Below are 16,394 nucleotides of genomic sequence, written 5' to 3' on the forward strand. Positions count from 1 at the left end.
TCAAACTGAAACACTGTATTTATTAAGTTACAACTGATGCCATATTCAGCAACTCCATGGATGTTGTTTGGAGGACGATGTAAAGAAATCACTTTGGTGTCTCCTCAAAGTTGGGCTCTAAAGGAGGAAGAAAGAAGCCGAGAGAGAAGAGACATGTTAGTTTTTTCTTATTCCAGCCTAAAACACAACCATTCATCTCATATTCAAAAAAAAAACTAAACATTAAGCTTCAGTATCTTTGGTTTTGGTAGCAATGAGGGCTACAGGTGTGGCAGCTCTAAGAAGAGCCCAGGCATAGGTAAGAGCCAACTCCAGCTGGCTCTGAAAGGGACCCACTGCTGACCAGAGTTAAGCCATGACTGACACTGGGTGTGCCTCTGGGACAGCAGGTTTAAAAAAGGGGAAAACTGCTGTGCAGCTGGAAGAGAGGAGTAAGAAATGTGAGAGAAACAAACCCTGCAGGCACCAAGGTCAGTGCAGAAAGAGGGGCAGGAGGTGATAAAGGCACACAGCAAAAACTTCTTACAGCTCAGGAGAGACCCATGGTGGAGCAGGCCATTCCCCCTGCTGTCCATGGGTACAGTACATCTCCACCTGCAGCTACAGACTTGGTGCAGCAGCTGATGAGCCCTGGAAGAGGCACAGTCCATGGACAGCCCCCCATGGGAGCAGCCTGGGGCTGGAGCCCCTGGAGAGGAACCCATAGTGGAGCATGGCTGGGGGAGCTGCCACCTGTGGGGACCTGTGTGGAGCACTGTGGTACTGAATGGCAGGCCCTGTGACAGAGCCATGTTGGAGCAGCACCTGGACAACTGCAGCCTGAGGGAAGCCCACACATGATCTGCTTGGGAAGGACAGCATCTCATGTGAGGGACTCATGTAGAATGGAGACAGAGTGACCACGGAGGAGCAGCAGAGAAAAAAACCATTATGGACTGACCATAGCCCTCATTCCCCATTCATTTGTGCTGCTTGAGGGGAGGAGTTAGAAGAGGATGGATAGGGAAAGGTGTTTTTAGTTTGCTTTTAGTTTTCACTACTCTAGTCTGTTACTAATTGCCAATAAATTACAGTCTGCTTTTGCACATGACTATAATTGGTGAGTGATCTTCCTGTCCTTATCTCAACCCACAAGCTCCCCACCCTGCAATCATATTTTCATCCCATCCTTCTAAGGAGAGTGAGTGCAAGAGCAATGTGGTGGTGCTGGGCTGCCCACTGGTTGTTACAGAATCACAGAATCGGAGGGGTTGGAAGGGACCTCCAGAGATCATCGAGTCCAACCCCCCTGCCAAAGCAGGTTCCCTACAGCAGGTCGCACAGGTCGGCATCCAGGCAGGTCTTGAACATCTCCAGAGGAGACTCCACCACCTCCCTGGGCAGCCTGTTCCAGTGCTCCGTCACCTCACTGTAAAGAAGTTCTTGCGCACATTGGTGCAGAACTTCCTATGCTGCAGTTTCTGGCCGTTTCCCCTTGTCCTTTCTCCACTCACCACTGAAAAGAGTCCAGCCTCGCCATTCTGCCCCCCACACCTTAGATATTTATAGACCTGGATCAGGTCCCCTCTCAGTCTCCTTTTCTCAAGGCTGAACAGACCCAGTTCACTCAGCCTTTCTTCATAGGAGAGATGCTCCAGGCCCTTCACCATCTTCGTGGCCCTCCGCTGCACTCTTTCCAAGAAATCCCTGTCTTTTTTCTACTGGGGAGCCCAGAACTGGACGCAGTGCTGCAGATGAGGCCTCACCAGGGCAGAGTAGAGGGGGAGGATCACCTCCCTCGACCTGCTGGCCACGCTCTTTTTAATGCACCCCAGGATGCCATTGGCCTTTTTGGCCACAAGGGCACACTGCTGGCTCATGGCCAACCTGTCGTCCACCAGGACACCCAGGTCCCTCTCTGCAGAGCTCCTCTCCAGCAGCTCATCCTCCATCCTGTACTGGTGCATGGAATTATTCCTCCCCAGATGCAAGACTCTACACTTGCTTTTGTTAAACCTCATCCGGTTTTTTTCTGCCCAGCTCTCCAGCCTATCCAGGTCTCGCTGAATGGCAGCACGGCCTTCAGGCGTGTCAGCCAATCCTCCCAACTTCGTATCATCGGCAAACTTGCTGAGGGTGGCCATTATCCCCTCATCAAGGTCATTGATGAAGATGTTGAACAAGACCGGACCCAGCACAGACCCCTGAGGAACACCGCTGCTTACAGGCCTCCAACCGGACTCTGCACCACCACCAACGACCCTCTGCGCTCTGCCAGTCAGCCAGTTCTCAACCCACCTCACTGTCCACTCATCTATCCCACACTTCCTCAGCTTTGTTATAAGGATGTTGTGGGAGACAGCATCAAATGCCTTGCTGAAATCAAGGTAGACTACATCCACTGCTCTTCCCCCATCCACCCAGCCAATGACAGCCAGTTACACCACCACAGCACCATTAAAAGCATTGACTGCACTTTGAAACAGGTCTAATCCACCTTAAGAGTTGTGTATGTCAGCTTTAAGAAAGACACAGGCCTTGGCAGCATTCTACTGCATTGTCTTTTATCAATACCTGAGGTGTTAAAAAAGGCAGTTGAGAAACTGAAGAAATCAGTCAGAATATTAGTACATGTTGGCCAGTGTACTGTGTGTTTCCAGCTTAGCTTTCATACAAGAACTAGTAACTAAGCTCTTCTTTCCTCCTTGTTAGTGTCACATAGCTGATAAAGTGAAAGGAATGCACATTTTCAACTACGCACAGCAAAAGATAATTTCCACACTACAGAAACCATGAGGACTTAATTCCTGATGCCAGAAGTACAAACTCAGAAGAGCTGGAGGTTTTGACAGGTGATCTAGAGATGCTTGTTCACTTTGATTCAAGAAGTCTGAAAGTTAAAGATTCTGTTTATACGAATCTTCACTTAGACAAAAGTCTAAAGAATGTAGTCACAGTTTTGAAAACCTGTTGAACCTAGATTAAGGACAGACAGTGGTGGAAAAAGCACCAGGGTAAAACAGTGCCCGCCCATGTGACTGTTCTGGTCCTATTGCCACACAAATTGTTTCATCCTAAAAAGAAACCCCTGAACTTTAGTACTATTGTTTAACATATTGCATAGAAATAAAACAGAATATAAATAAACCATGCCCCTAAGCCACTGTAAGTCCTCCTATAAAGATGTTTCATTTTATTTGTGCCAATAAGAATTTGAGGCCAAATCCTTTCTTAATCCAACTGAAATACCACCAAAATAACTGAGGTGAGTTCCTGGTCTAAACTAAATTTCTAGTTAGCCTGATCAGAATGACAGCACTGACTGTGGGGGGTTAACTGTAGCTGGCTGCCAGATGCCCCAAAACTGCTTACTCCCTTCTTCCCAACAGAGGAGGAGAAAATCAGATTTAAAAGCTTATGGGTGAAGTTCAAGAGAAAATTGCTTATTTATTACTACCCCATACAAAACAGACTCAACTTTTGGAAGATTAATTTACTGCCAATGAAAATGTGAGTAGCGATGAACAAACAACAAAGCAAGAACACCTTCCCCACATATCCTGTCTTCCCAGGCTCACTGTCTCTCCTTTGTTTCTGATTCATATGCATCTCTCTCCTTCTTCACTGTGTCAGCAGGGTTGCTTTCTCACATATTTTCCCCTTACTCCTTTCACAGCTGCTGTAGTGGCTTCTTTTTACTGTTTATGGAGTGCCTTAATACAGAGGTGCCATCAGTATCACTGGGAACTTACCCCTGTGCTGTGTTGAGTCTGCTGGAGTCAGCTACAACCACGTCCAACATGGGCACAACCCCTGGTGTCCTCACTGAGGCCACCCTAACAGTGCTTCTGCCACCAAAACCTTGCTATATAACTCAAGTCACTGCTGAGTCCCAGCTACCAGCTGCTTACAGCTTAGCAGAAAGACAATTTACCACCCCAACCTGACTTTAGATAAAGCTGCTTGTGAGCAGTAGAGATTTTGAGGTGTACTTGCTTAAGTAAGCAAGAGAAACAACTAGATGAGCCTGTCATTAACAAAGGTTAAGTTTGCCCTTATGTTCTAAGGAAGGCAGAGTTGGTGCATTCCCTTTGCATTCCACATTAACCAATCATGCCAAACATTCTTCTCATGCTCAGTCTGGGTCATATAAAAACACTCCCTTGAATGGGTTCAAAACATTTCTTTGAAAGGGTTGATAACTGCAGGACAATGGGAAATGGTTTTAAGTTGAGGGAGGGGAGATTTGGGTTGGATGTCGGGGTAAATTCTTTACAGAAGAGTGGTGAGGTGCTGGAATAGGCTGCCCAGAGAGGTTGGATGCCCTGTGCCTAGAGGTGTTCAAGGCCAGACTGGATGGAGCCCTGGGCAGCCTGGTCTAGTATTAAATGTGGAGGTTGGTGGCCCTGCATGTGGCAGGGGGGTTGGAGATTCATGATCCTTGAGGTCCCTTCCAACCCTGGCCATTCTGTGATTCTGTAATTCTAATACAAATTGAGAGCAGCTAACGTCAGATCATCTCCAAATAACTGGAGAAGAAATTTTTATATACTTTAGTCATGATGTAATCATTAATAAGCTCTATGTTCATCATTCTGAAATCACTGACTTTCCGGATGAGTTTAAAAAGTTTACAAACTGGAGCTTGGATGATACGCACTGGTTATCCACAATATACAAACACTGCTGACCTCTTTGGGAAGATGAGAAAATTTGATAAAACAACAGGCCATTCTGCACTTTTCTTAGTGTTTGTGAAACTATTAATTAATGTAAGTATGCCAGCCCACTGACTGCAAGCCTAGTTAAACACTGATCTAAGTTAGTTCACCTCTTCACTGGAAAACTAAGGTTATTTACTGAGGGCATCTTGCATGACATGAATGGTTCCAACAAAAGCTAAAAGAGAATTGACTACAAAGGTCAGTTGTTGAGCACGACCTTTCTTCCAATCAGAGGTTCAGTACCATTGTTAACTCACCCTCAAATTTGAATTCTGGAAACTTGGTTAGATCTCCCTCTCCATACATCCTCTGAAGCCTGGCAAGTGATTCATTCATGTCTTTCTGAAACTCGGGGCCTACATCAACAGGCCCTCCAGCTTGCCTAAAATACAAACAAACAAAAAAAGTTCCAATTAATAGTTCAGTTCTGAAAGTTTATATGGAAGTTCTACATTTTCATAGCGATTTATGGATTATCATTTTGACAATCAACTGAAGCAAAAAATTCCAAACATTTTCAGAAGTGACACACCTTAAGGCCCACTTACCTTACAACTAAAGGTTCTCAGAATGGGTTCTAAAGGGCTTTTTGCTGTGAATAATGAAATTCCAAGCTACAGAGGCAGCCTTTGGAGACACAAAACCATGCTGAGATTTGCAGAACTCTGGAGTTTCACTTGTTCCAGGTGTGACTTCTTGACAAAACTGTGATTTGTACCTCTGTTATTTCTGAATTAATGATCATGATTTGAGTATTAAATAAGAAAAAAAAAAAAAAAAGAATAACAAACAGAGGATACTTAATTCAATTGGACTCACACAAGGATTCCTTGGGATACATGTATAAAATAGTTACAGCAGTAACTCTGTAGACTAGTCACCATCTATTGCGTGCTAAGTGCCTTTTAACTCCTTATGAAAAAAGACATCAGGGTCTTTTTTATTTGCTTTTTTTTGCACATCTTCTTCCAGGTTCATAAGGCCAAGCCTTTAACTTGTGGCACTATCAGTAGGTGCTGCAGGAAAGCAAGAGTTCTCTTTCAGAACGGTTTCAGGACAGAATTAAACCCACTTTTGTTGTGAGCAAGCAAGCAAACTTGTTTAAGAGCAAACAACGAGCAGCATTTTTAACCCCTGTACCATCCACTGTAAGGTAACTCATCGTACTTACTTGCTTTTTGTGTTGTACTCCCTGATCTTGTCCAGGAAGAGCTTCTGAACCGGATCGAGCTCTTTTGCCTTATTAAAGGCAATGGCAGAGAAACCGATGTTTCTCCGCAGGTGAACGGAGACAGCGGAGCGAAAAAGGGAAGAAAGTCGCAGGATCTGATGCAGGATCATGACGGCGCCGACGATTTTACTTTAAAACAATCAAACAAGCGAATAGAACGCACCGATAACGACGGCCTTCCCTAACATAAGCGACCTCTCACCCAAACCGACAGCCCCGACCCACCTTTGCGGAACCTCAGTCACCTTGGGGCGGGACGCAGCGCGCATGCGCCCAGACCCGCCCTCCCGCGCAAGGCATGCTGGGGCTCCGCGCGGCCTACCGCTGCCTTACCTCGACCCCCACGGCCGCGCGCAGGTCTCGTGAGGGACGGCGTCCGCCGTACAGCCCCGACCAACCGTCCGCCGGACTGACAAAGAGTAACGGACAAACGGCCGCCGGCCCGTCACCGCCGGAAGTAGGAGCTGCGCTTCCGGGTGAGAGGAAACGGCTCGGGGTGGCCGTTCCCCCCCTCCCCACTCTCCCGCTCTCAGATAGGCGCGCGCGAGGGCCGCCGGGAGGTGTAGTTCCCGCGGCTGCGCGGGGGGTGGCGGTGTCGGCGCGCCCTCCCCGCCCGGGCCCGCGCTGGGCCGCACCGCCCAATCCCGAGCGCGCGACGGACTCCGCGGGGCGGCGGTGGCGGCGGGAATCGGCGGCGCTGCGAGGGCGGCGGGAGGAGGCGTGGGCCGCTGTGCTCGGGGCCGGCGCTTAAGGCTGCGGAGGTGGGTGAACGCGACGCGGCCTGGCGGCCCGGCCCGGCCCGTGTTTTGTTTCCGTTTCTCCCCGGCGCCTCGCGTCTCATTTCCGTTTCGGGTTCAAACAACGCCGCGGGGAGGAGGGGGGAAGCAGGAGGTCTGCAGGGAGAGAAACGGGGACGGCAGGAAGAAGCGGCACATGGCGGCCCTGGCGGCTCCCCGGGCGGGGCAGGGTCCGGCCGTGGCTGGGCGAAAGGCTGGGCGCGTAACGGCAGGCCCCCATCTGGCCGAGCAGCATCGCTGGAGCTTGCTTGAGCCTTAAAAACGGCTTTTGGCCGGCAGTGTGCGGGGGTACTCGTCGTCCCACCTATGGCCTTAGTGTTGTTCCAGGCACGTGCTGCACGGCTACTTTTTCATGGCTGGGTTTGTTTTCGAACTTCTGACCCTTAGTTAGGAAGGAAAACGTCTGAAAACAGGCGTGACTTTGGCCCATCTAGCATCTCTGTCTTGAATGCAAACTGGCTGGTAACTTGCATAAGGCCCTATGTAAAGGTCCCGCTGAGTGTGTGTGGCATTACCAATGAAAGTACCGGTAGGGGTGGCTGTACGAGTGCCCTGTGAAACAGCTGAACCGTGGGACCCTCCAGAGAGCAGGAGCATAACATCACCCAAGGTTGGAAAAGCCCTCCAAGATCATCCAGTCTAACCAACCCCCACCATCAATGCTTTCCCATTAAGCCATGTCCCTTAGTACAACATCTAAATGTTTCTTGTGCAACCTCTTTAGGTTTCTCTCAGTTTGTTATCCCAGGAGGCTGCCTCTGTTGAATTCCTAGCTGCTTCATGGGATTGATTACGTGTATTTTATTTGTATTTCATCTGTATTGTATCTGTACTACTGTATGGTCACCACATTTACAGCATCGCATGCGATTCTTCTGCAAATCTGGCAGATTGAGAAATATAATTAAAATACTTTCGTTGAGTTTTTTTTTCACTAATGTTTGGTGAGCTCCTTGAACTGCCCCTGCTTCGCACAAATGATAATGATGAGCACAAATTCTGTTTTGTTCTTGTTGCTCAACATTGTTTCACTGGTGATAGACAGCTGACATCCCAGATGTTTAACCAGTCTTCTTTCTTCCAGAGAATCTGTGTCTGGTTCTTGACATGACAGTCCCCAATCTCTGTAGTTAATAGCCCAGTGAGCTGCTCTGTGTGAATTTGTTTTGTCTCATCTGAACATATGCGCACTTCCAGTCTTGGAGCAATCCTGTAGCAGCAAATTTCATTGGACGTTGTCTGAAACCTTTGTTTTGTTTGAAGCATGCTGCTTCTTAATATTATCAGGAGTCTCTATTTTAGTGTAAGAACACATGACTAATTTTCTCCATTAGTCTTCCTCAAAGCGTTACTGACTTCATGCATTTTGGTCATGTTATTCTTCCTCTTCCCACTCTGCTCACCTCTTTTTCTTGTGTTTTGTGCTTGGTGGAAACCATCTTTCTTCCCCTTTCTGTGTCTGCACTTTGCCCTCCTCCTCTGCCTCCCCAGGGTATTTAAAAGCGTAATGTAGTCAATGAGATGCAGCTGTAATGGTAAGAAGGCAAAGCACTTAGGAGAGGGAATGAACAGTGCCAGTCCAGCTGCCAATTTGGACTCCAGCCCACAGAAACACCAAAATATATTGCCTTATTCTATGCAATTTCTGGAACTATTCTAGTTCCAGTTACTGTGTTACTGTAATGTTTACGCACTGTGTGTCATTTTGCATTTACCAATATTGAGTATTTTCTTTCATAAATCATTTATTTACTCAATCCTTAATTTCTAGAAGTCCTAACAGTCAACCAGATCACTTGTAGCAGTGCAGACATCAGTTCTTCCAGAGTCTTAATCAAACTTGTCTCTTCAGAAGTGTTCCCCATGTAGTGTGAAGACGATATGTGAGATTAGTTGGACTCCTTGGACTGGCAGTTCAGCATAGCCATCCCCTGCATCTAGGAGAGTTTCATGGGGCTAGGTCTGATGAGAATGGAGCAGGTTCTGGTGGTGAGATATTAATGAGGTGCTGTTTAATTCCTATCCAACCCTGGTGGCTTCTCACTGATTGACATCAGATACAGTGCATGATTTCTTCTGGTAGCACAACTAATTTAACATAAGTTTTTGAAGGATGTGGTGTGATGAACAGCATAAATTTCTTTAAACAATTTCTCTAAAAGCTGTATGACTTGTTTATTATTCATTTTGATAAAATGAAAACTCCTTACTAGTAGCTGGTATGGGTTTAGTTTAGAACCTGAGAAAGAAAGAATCTAGGATGGAAACCTTTCTAGCCTCTTCTCTCGTGCAGAAGGTAAATGCATAGCTAAATCTAGATGGCAAAATATGCATTAATTTTCCAAGAACTGTAGGAAGTTGTTTGAAATCAGCCATGAGAAGTTTTAGTTAGTCTATTCCAAAAGCAGTCAGTAAGTGGAGATGTATGCAAGAAAACAAGACTTTGGCCTCAGTGTTTGTTTCTGTTTGGAGTTCCGAATTTGCCCTGCATAACACTTTTTTGTCAACAGGTATTGTCATCTATTTTGTAAAATCGACGTTAGGTTTTGGTTTTCCCTTTTTCTTTAAACTATCTAGGTATTTGGTTTAAAAAAAGTTTGATAGGATGCAAACAATCAGCCTGTTTTGTTCATCTGTGACTTACAAAAAGAATTCGTCTTTGTTCCTAGCTCTGTTCTTAAGACGTTTCAGCCATGACTAAGAGAGAAGCAGAGGAGTTGATAGAAATAGAAATTGATGGAAATGAGAAACAGGAATGTACTGAAGAAAGGTATGTACTGTCTTTGCTTTTGAGAATCATTAGACTCTGATTTATTTATGTTTTGTTTGTTTTACTGATTTCAGAGCTGTGACTGCACACACTAAGTTCAGTTACCCAGGTTTATTATTAGTTATTGTGTAATGCTTCAGAGATGACTATGATTATGAAATAAATGCAAGTGTTTTCTAGCTAGGTGAAAGTAGTAACTTTAAAGTGGTAAAAGTAACTGGATCACTGTCATCTCTGTGCTCCCATGCTTGCTTGCTTGATTCTGCAGATTTTTTTGCTTTTCTTACGGTTATAAAAGTCCTCATTTTGCCCGTGCTCTCTTTAGTTTTTCTGTTCAACTAATTAAGTGTTGGGTTTTTTTTTTTTGTTTTGTTTTAATGGAACTGTAGCTGCTATTGGAAACCAGTGTAGTGCTGTCATATCCCAGTTTGGAAGGAACCTACAAAGAGCACTTGAGTCCAACTCTAGGCTTCACACAGAACCACGTGAAATTCAAACAGTGTGGCTGAGAGCACTGTAGGTTCGGGGCCGTGCCCACAGCCCCGTGCATCCCGTTCCCTGCCCACCGCCCTGTGGTGCAGCCCCTTTCCCTGACCCCCAGCTGCCCTCCCCTGACGCAGCTCCATGCCGTTCCCTCGGGCCCTGTCGCTGTCACACAGAGCAGAGCTCAGCGCTGCCCCTCCGCTCCCTGTGAGGAGCTGCAGCCGCCATCAGGGCTCCCCTCAGCTCCTCTGGGCTGAGCACAGCGAGCGGCCTCAGCTGCTCTTCCACTCCTGTCCCTTTACCATCTTCATTGCCCTCTTCTGGGCGCTCTGATAGTTTTATGCCCTCCTTACATTGTGACACCTAAAGTTGCCCACAGTGCTCAAGGAGAGGCTGCAAAGCACAGAGCAGAGCAGGACAGCTCCTTCCCGTGCCTGGCTATAGCGCACCCCAGGATGTGGTTGGACCTTTGAGTTGCCAGGGCACACTGCTGACTCAAATTCAACTTGACTCCAACACAACCCTCAGGCTCCTTTCCATAGGGCTTTCCAGTCTGTGACACTAGTGTATCACACTATTCAATCGTGGTTAAACCTCACCACATTTTATTTTTTTATTTCTATAGTACTTACAGTAACTTTTTCTTTACTGTTCAGTCTGTATGAATATTTCTATGTGTACTTGTTGCAGATGTTTCAGATTCAGCATATTCTTCTTTAACTGAAATGAGCCTTTAGTTTCTCCAGTCTATTGCATTCCTTGCTATCCAGGGCCAATTTTTGAAAAAGCAGAGATTAAAATCTGTATATTGTGATTGCATTATTGATGAGGCCAATAAAACTGTAGATACAGAAGTCTACTTTGCATTAGTTATCTCAACCTGGTTTTTAGTTCCTAAAGCTTCTTTCCTAATATTCAAAGCTGTTTTTGAAAATATCAAAGCATGGGAAAAGATAGCCTAGGTTAGTAGGTGACCTGGTCTTTTAAGAACTTGTTTGAAGAACTATTTGAAAACCAATTATTAGTTTCTCCTTATTTCGAGCTCCTCATATAATTTTTAATACTTTTGAACTGCATCCTTGTACTTTCTGATTTCCTCTGTTTAAACTGATATTTCTGAATGCCCATGCTAATAGTGCAATGGGACAACCCAGATATGTGACTGACTGTCTTTCGAGGTTATGAATTGCTGCAGTTCTTTCTGGTTTTCTCTTTTATGTGTCAGGTTTATCATTATGCTGGTTAGTTCCAGGACATGGACATTTAATCTGTAGAAGTGGGGATTTTTTTTTTTTCCTTCTTTGTACCCTGCGTGTTAAGTTTTCATATTTGACTTTTAACGTGAATCTTTTAAACACGCTGCATGCAAGGCAGACAGAATTAGTTTACTCAGTGTGAAGGTTAACGGTATGTAATAAGCTGATTGTAACTCAATATATTGAGAACTCAAGTCTGAAAATAATATTGATATTTAGCTTATCTTTTGAACTGTGATACAGCTTAGAAAAAAGTTAGCTGTAAAATCATCAGGATGGAATTTGGTACTGTACTCAAGTAATTTATCTGACTGGCATTAAGATTTCATATATGGTTTTTTATGTAGCTTATTTCTAACTTTAAAAAAATTCTGTTCTATAACTGCTGTATTGTGTGAGCTGTACTAACATATGGGTAATGATGTATTGTGTTCATTTGGTACTTAAAGCATTGTTGAGCAAACCTACACCACAGCAGAATTTGTGAATCAAGCTATTGACATCAATGAACCAATTGGAAATCTTAAGAAATTACTGGAACCCAGACTGCTGTGTTCCTTGGATGCACATGAAATTTGTCTGCAAGATATCCAGGTAAACTGCAAGGTTATAGAAGATTTAAACTCTTACCACAGAGGCATTATACTTTCATCTCTTTCTTTCATCATGAAGTTTCCTGCTTTATTTTATATGTTGATGGAGTTTAATTTTACGTCAACTTCCTTATCATAAAAACATTTAACGTGTGTACATAGATTCTGTATGAATGAATAAAAAAGCCTGAGACGTTACGGTTTGTTGGAGGGTGACACTCCCCTTACCCAACCACGGGTGAAAGAAGATTGAGTGCAATGACAGTACTGTCTAAGCAAAAACTCATGAGGTAGCCCATATCGTTTGTAGCTATCTGAGAATCTTCTGAGAGTCCAATCTTGTTTTGTGTTTGAATAAAGCAGAAATATTTTTATGGTATTCAGGTGCACAGGTAACACAATATTTGAGAAAATTCCCCTCCCACATGTATTGAGATGCCCTCAGAAACTTTAATGTAACTATTGTTATAACTTTGTGACTAATATATATTTTCATTCTTTATTATTTTTTAATACTTCTGCTTTTATCAAGCTGGACCCAGATCGAAGCCTTTTTGATCAAGGAGTGAAAACAGATGGAACAGTGCAACTCAGTGTACAAGTAGTATCTAGGCAAGGTAAGCAGTTACGTTTGTCTGCTCTGTGGGCCATCTGATATTATATGAGTGCTTGTGAACAAACCCAATACTCTTCTCTTTCTAGCTGTAAATGGGTGGTCATATAATTTCAGGATGTATTTTTTCACTGTTTACTGTGGTTATATGTAGTACCAATTAAAACAATTGTTATAAACTGACAAAAGCTATGCAAAATGTCTTATGAAACTTCATATCAATTTTAAAGTGGGGGAAAAAAAAAATCTGGATCAAATAGTGAGAGTTACCCGGAGTATGAAGCTTTTGTTAAGGGTGAGTAGTTAATCATACGAGGTCAAGTATTAAAGCAGGCAAAAGATTTTTGTCTAGATGAGTGACAGTTCCATCTCTGTGAAGGTTGTTTGTGTGTTTTTTGTATTACTAGATTATGAGAGTAAAGTTGTTAATTGAAAATGAATATGAAGGGTTGGGATCACTATTACCTGTTTTCTTTGAAGAGCTCTGAGTTGAGTACTGCTGAGATGGAGCATTAACCAAGTTGGTAATGTTTGCTGATGCACAGTCTGTGTTTGAGGTATCAGATAGGATAGTTTTCCCCTTGTTGAATCCTCAGCAATTTACTAGTTGTCAAAAAAACTATTTCCACTTAATTTTACATTGCAAAACGAAGGCGTATCTTCTCACTCCGTGGTGTAGTACCTTACATCCTGACAGTACAGTAATCGTGACAGAATTAAAACAAACAAAAAGATTGATAAAGCTGAAAATCTGAGCTTTTTTAGTCAAGTTTTGACTTGCTGTTAAATACACTGTTTTCTGCAGTGGGAGAAAAGGTTTGCTCCTGTGTAGACTTGAGAGACAGTGGGGGAAAACAGTAAACATTGGAAATAATCTGTGTTGATTGGAAGAAGGCAGCAGGTGCTTATGGCTTGTTTGTTTGTTTTTTGTTTTCCCCAGTATATTTCTTAAAGAACAAATATTTTGGTGTGTGACAGAATATGAAACTGCAACACTGGGGAAAGAAAGTGGGACAAATTTGTATTCACTTTTATTGAGGTAGTTCTCATTTAAGGACACCTTCAGAAATTCTGTGACGGTTCTTTTGTATAATGCTTCTTTCCAAAATATGCTAACACATACTAATCAATTATCCTTAATTTTTCTTCATTTGATGTGTACCTAGGGACAGACCCCAAGTTAAATATCCTTGAAATCGTGAAGCCTGTGGAAACTGTGGAGGTAGTAATTGATCCAGATGCTCATCACGCAGAGGCTGAAGCTCACCTTGTTGAGGAAGCTCAAGTGATAACCTTAGATGGAACAAAACACATTACAACCATTTCAGATGAGACCTCTGAGCAGGTGACACGATGGGCTGCAGCGTTGGAAGACTACAGAAAGGAGCAGGAGCGCCTAGGCATACCCTATGGTAATAATATCTGATGGTAAATTGTGCATGTGTTGGGTTAGGGAGGTGGGGGTTGGTTCTTCTGTTTGTTTGAGGGCAGGAGGCCTGTTTTTCATAAACGATAATTAACTTGGGTTCTGCAATTCAAGTGCTCTGGTAGCTCATAGGCACGTTACAGATCAGTGCCATGCAGATTTATTTAGCCTTGTCTTATGCAGAGATGAGTAGAGTCAGTGCTTCTAATATTTCTATTAAAATGATGCTTTTTGTTCTAGTACTTCTTTTACAGTGAGTTTTTACAAAGCAGTTTTCTTCCTCCTCCATAAAAATGCATTTGTTAATGATAAAGCTCTTTTCATATATCTGAAATTGAATTATACTCAGTGCTTGGTGGGGGTTTGCTTCTGAATGTACCAAAACTAATTGTTTCATGAGTTGCAGCATACTAAGTATATTGTAAACTCAGATTTTGCATGGAAAGCCATGCTTGGCTTCAGCATAATGGGGGAGAAAGAAAATTCAGAGATGGATATAAAGATTCTGTAAATCATCACCTCTTCTGAATTAATGTTGATACTGAGCAGGTTGCTAGTTTATTCTTACTTTAGAAAAAACACCTCTGAATGCCTGCAGAGGATTGACCTGAAACTGTAGGTTTTTTGACCTTTATCACGCTCTGGAGATTATCTGGCTGAGCTGCATGTTCTGACTGGCTGAATAAGATGTACTGTTGAGGCATGTTCAATATATGAGGCTGTGCTCTGTAAGCACAACTGCAGAACGAGAGGGTATTTGGAAAGGGAAGTTTGTAGTGCTTAAAAATCCCAGTGTAGTTACATGTCTTTGTAGTATCTTGCCAGTATTCAAACATATTTTTGATAACTAAAGCAGTGGTCTTTTGATGCCTTTTAATTGTTCTCATTGGCAAATATTTCCAAAACAGCTTTTATCATGCTCTGTCTGTTGGTAGTCAAGGATTTGATGCAGGATGTTTGCGAAGATAGAATGCATTATCAGAGCAGACATTTTTCTGCATGCTCTCCCATGAGGATGCTGAAAAAAATAAAAAGTTATTTAAAACCACATTATTATGATGCTGAATAATGTTGCTCCTAAGTTTGAATAGTTCTGTTGCTTTAAGTAAAACCTTAAGACCCACAACTGTGACTGTGGAAGTTGAATGTCTTCTGTGTCATGGGAGCGCAGATTTTCCAGGAAGATCTACTAGTTTACTACAGCAGAAATCTTTGTATTAAGAATCGTAGAATCACAAGGTTGAAAAGGACCTACAGGATCATCTAGTCCAAGAATATTAATGTTTATTTGTCTATGTTTAGTTCCCAATGTAGATACTTGAAATGAGGCACTGTAAATTTCTGATATAGTATGTCAGATATTCTGATATGATATATTATATAGCCCAAATTTTCTGAGAATGTTAAAGTTCTTAGCAAGTCCCCAATAAAACCTTTTCAAATATTTCTAGATATGTATATTTTTTTAAAAAATGGAAAAAGAGGCAAATTTCCTTTAGAAAGTTGTGAGGTTTGGTTCTGTGAAGTTCTCTGAAATTAATCATTTAAATTATTTCCTGGATGTTTTTAAAAGACCTGGTGTGTTGGTGTTAAAAGTCAAGTCCAATCAGTAGAAAATCACCACCTGGAAGGATGTCTTTGCCCTGATGGGCTTCTCTGTTTTGCTGCAGATGGAAAAACTAGCTTTTAGCAGACCTTCGAAATGTTGTGGCTTTCCCTTTGTGATACATTTTGGTGGGCTTTGCCAGAAACTGCAATTTCTCAGCTGTTAAAAGTGTTTCTGCTAATGAAATCCAGAAGTTTAGTAAGTTTAGTTTAGTAAGGGTTCCTGGGAAGAATGAAAGTATTCATTGGAATGAGAAACAAAGCCAGAAAGGGAGTTGTAGAAACCCTGAAAACAATGGAACCTGGTCAGGGAAAATAATGATTTGTGTTGCCCTGCAATCACGTTCAAAGGGAACAAATTAGCAGACTTTTTTGGTATTTAATTGTGATTTATTATAAGATTCTAAAGGTAAGATCCTTTTGGTGTGGCTTTTCCCAGAGGATTACTTTACATGGCTTTTGGTAGCGTTGATGAGAAATGATGCAATGTTACTTACTGTCTTTTATTAAGCGAAATAGAAATTATTGCTCCTAGTTAATATTTATAAACTTAGAAAGCTTTGGGTTGTTTTGTTTTTTTTTTTTGCTTTTTAAAATTTTGGTTAGTGTATAATTTAAAAATATCTCCTTAGTCTGTTCATAGAAACTATAAGGTTGTGAAAGACCACTAAGATCACCTAGTCTAACCATCAGCACGTTCCCACCATTCCCACTAACCATGCCTCTCAGTCCCACATCCACACACTTCTTGAACATCTCCAGGAACAGTGACCCCTCTTCCCTGGGCAGCCTGTTCCAATGCCTTGCCACTCTTTCTGAAAGAGAAGAAATTTTTTCCTAACGTCCGACCTGTGCCTCTCCTGGTACAACTTGAGGCCTCCTATCATATCACAGTTACCTGGGAGAAGAGACAACCC

The 16,394-nt window shown here is 43.0% G+C and overlaps 2 protein-coding genes across 4 annotated transcripts in view; one reads left to right on the forward strand and one right to left on the reverse strand.

The window, feature by feature from the left end:
* Window positions 1–6,378, reverse strand: ATP5PF (ATP synthase peripheral stalk subunit F6). 2 transcript variants are annotated; one of them, XM_048968174.1, is made up of 4 exons: window positions 6,268–6,378; window positions 5,875–6,063; window positions 4,961–5,085; window positions 1–117 (listed from the first exon to the last, which is right to left on the reverse strand). In XM_048968174.1, the coding sequence occupies exons 2-4, from the start codon at window positions 6,042–6,044 to the stop codon at window positions 89–91; spliced, it is 324 nt and encodes a 107-aa protein (XP_048824131.1). In that variant the 5' UTR covers window positions 6,045–6,063; window positions 6,268–6,378; the 3' UTR covers window positions 1–88. The 2 variants fall into 2 exon arrangements, with proteins under 2 accessions (XP_048824131.1, XP_048824121.1); XM_048968164.1 differs by lacking the exon at window positions 6,268–6,378 and adding an exon at window positions 6,160–6,218.
* GABPA (GA binding protein transcription factor subunit alpha) overlaps window positions 6,298–16,394 on the forward strand; it is a 24,576-nt gene continuing 14,479 nt past the window's right edge. The window contains exons 1-5 of one of the 2 annotated variants that reach the window (XM_048968064.1): window positions 6,298–6,410; window positions 9,401–9,501; window positions 11,690–11,834; window positions 12,366–12,450; window positions 13,613–13,858. In XM_048968064.1, the coding sequence (XP_048824021.1) occupies window positions 9,425–9,501; window positions 11,690–11,834; window positions 12,366–12,450; window positions 13,613–13,858 (553 nt within the window). In that variant the 5' untranslated portion in view covers window positions 6,298–6,410; window positions 9,401–9,424. Of the gene's footprint in view, window positions 6,411–6,530; window positions 6,696–9,400; window positions 9,502–11,689; window positions 11,835–12,365; window positions 12,451–13,612; window positions 13,859–16,394 lie in introns of those variants that run through there. The other variant, XM_048968056.1, reaches the window with a different exon arrangement.

The sequence above is a fragment of the Lagopus muta genome, chromosome 1 (genome assembly GCF_023343835.1).
Source record: "Lagopus muta isolate bLagMut1 chromosome 1, bLagMut1 primary, whole genome shotgun sequence".
NCBI lineage: Eukaryota > Metazoa > Chordata > Aves > Galliformes > Phasianidae > Lagopus > Lagopus muta.

Bases quoted from the DNA above. Each gene is read 5' to 3' on its own strand.
- ATP5PF (XM_048968164.1), bottom strand. From the start codon at position 6,203: ATGCGCGCTGCGTCCCGCCCCAAGGTGACTGAGGTTCCGCAAAG. The intron at 5,086-5,874 runs GTAAGTACGATG...TTTGTATTTTAG, and splicing joins GAGTACAACACAAAAAGCAA to GCAAGCTGGAGGGCCTGTTG. The intron at 118-4,960 runs GTGAGTTAACAA...TTCCTCCTTTAG, and splicing joins TCCAGAATTCAAATTTGAGG to AGCCCAACTTTGAGGAGACA.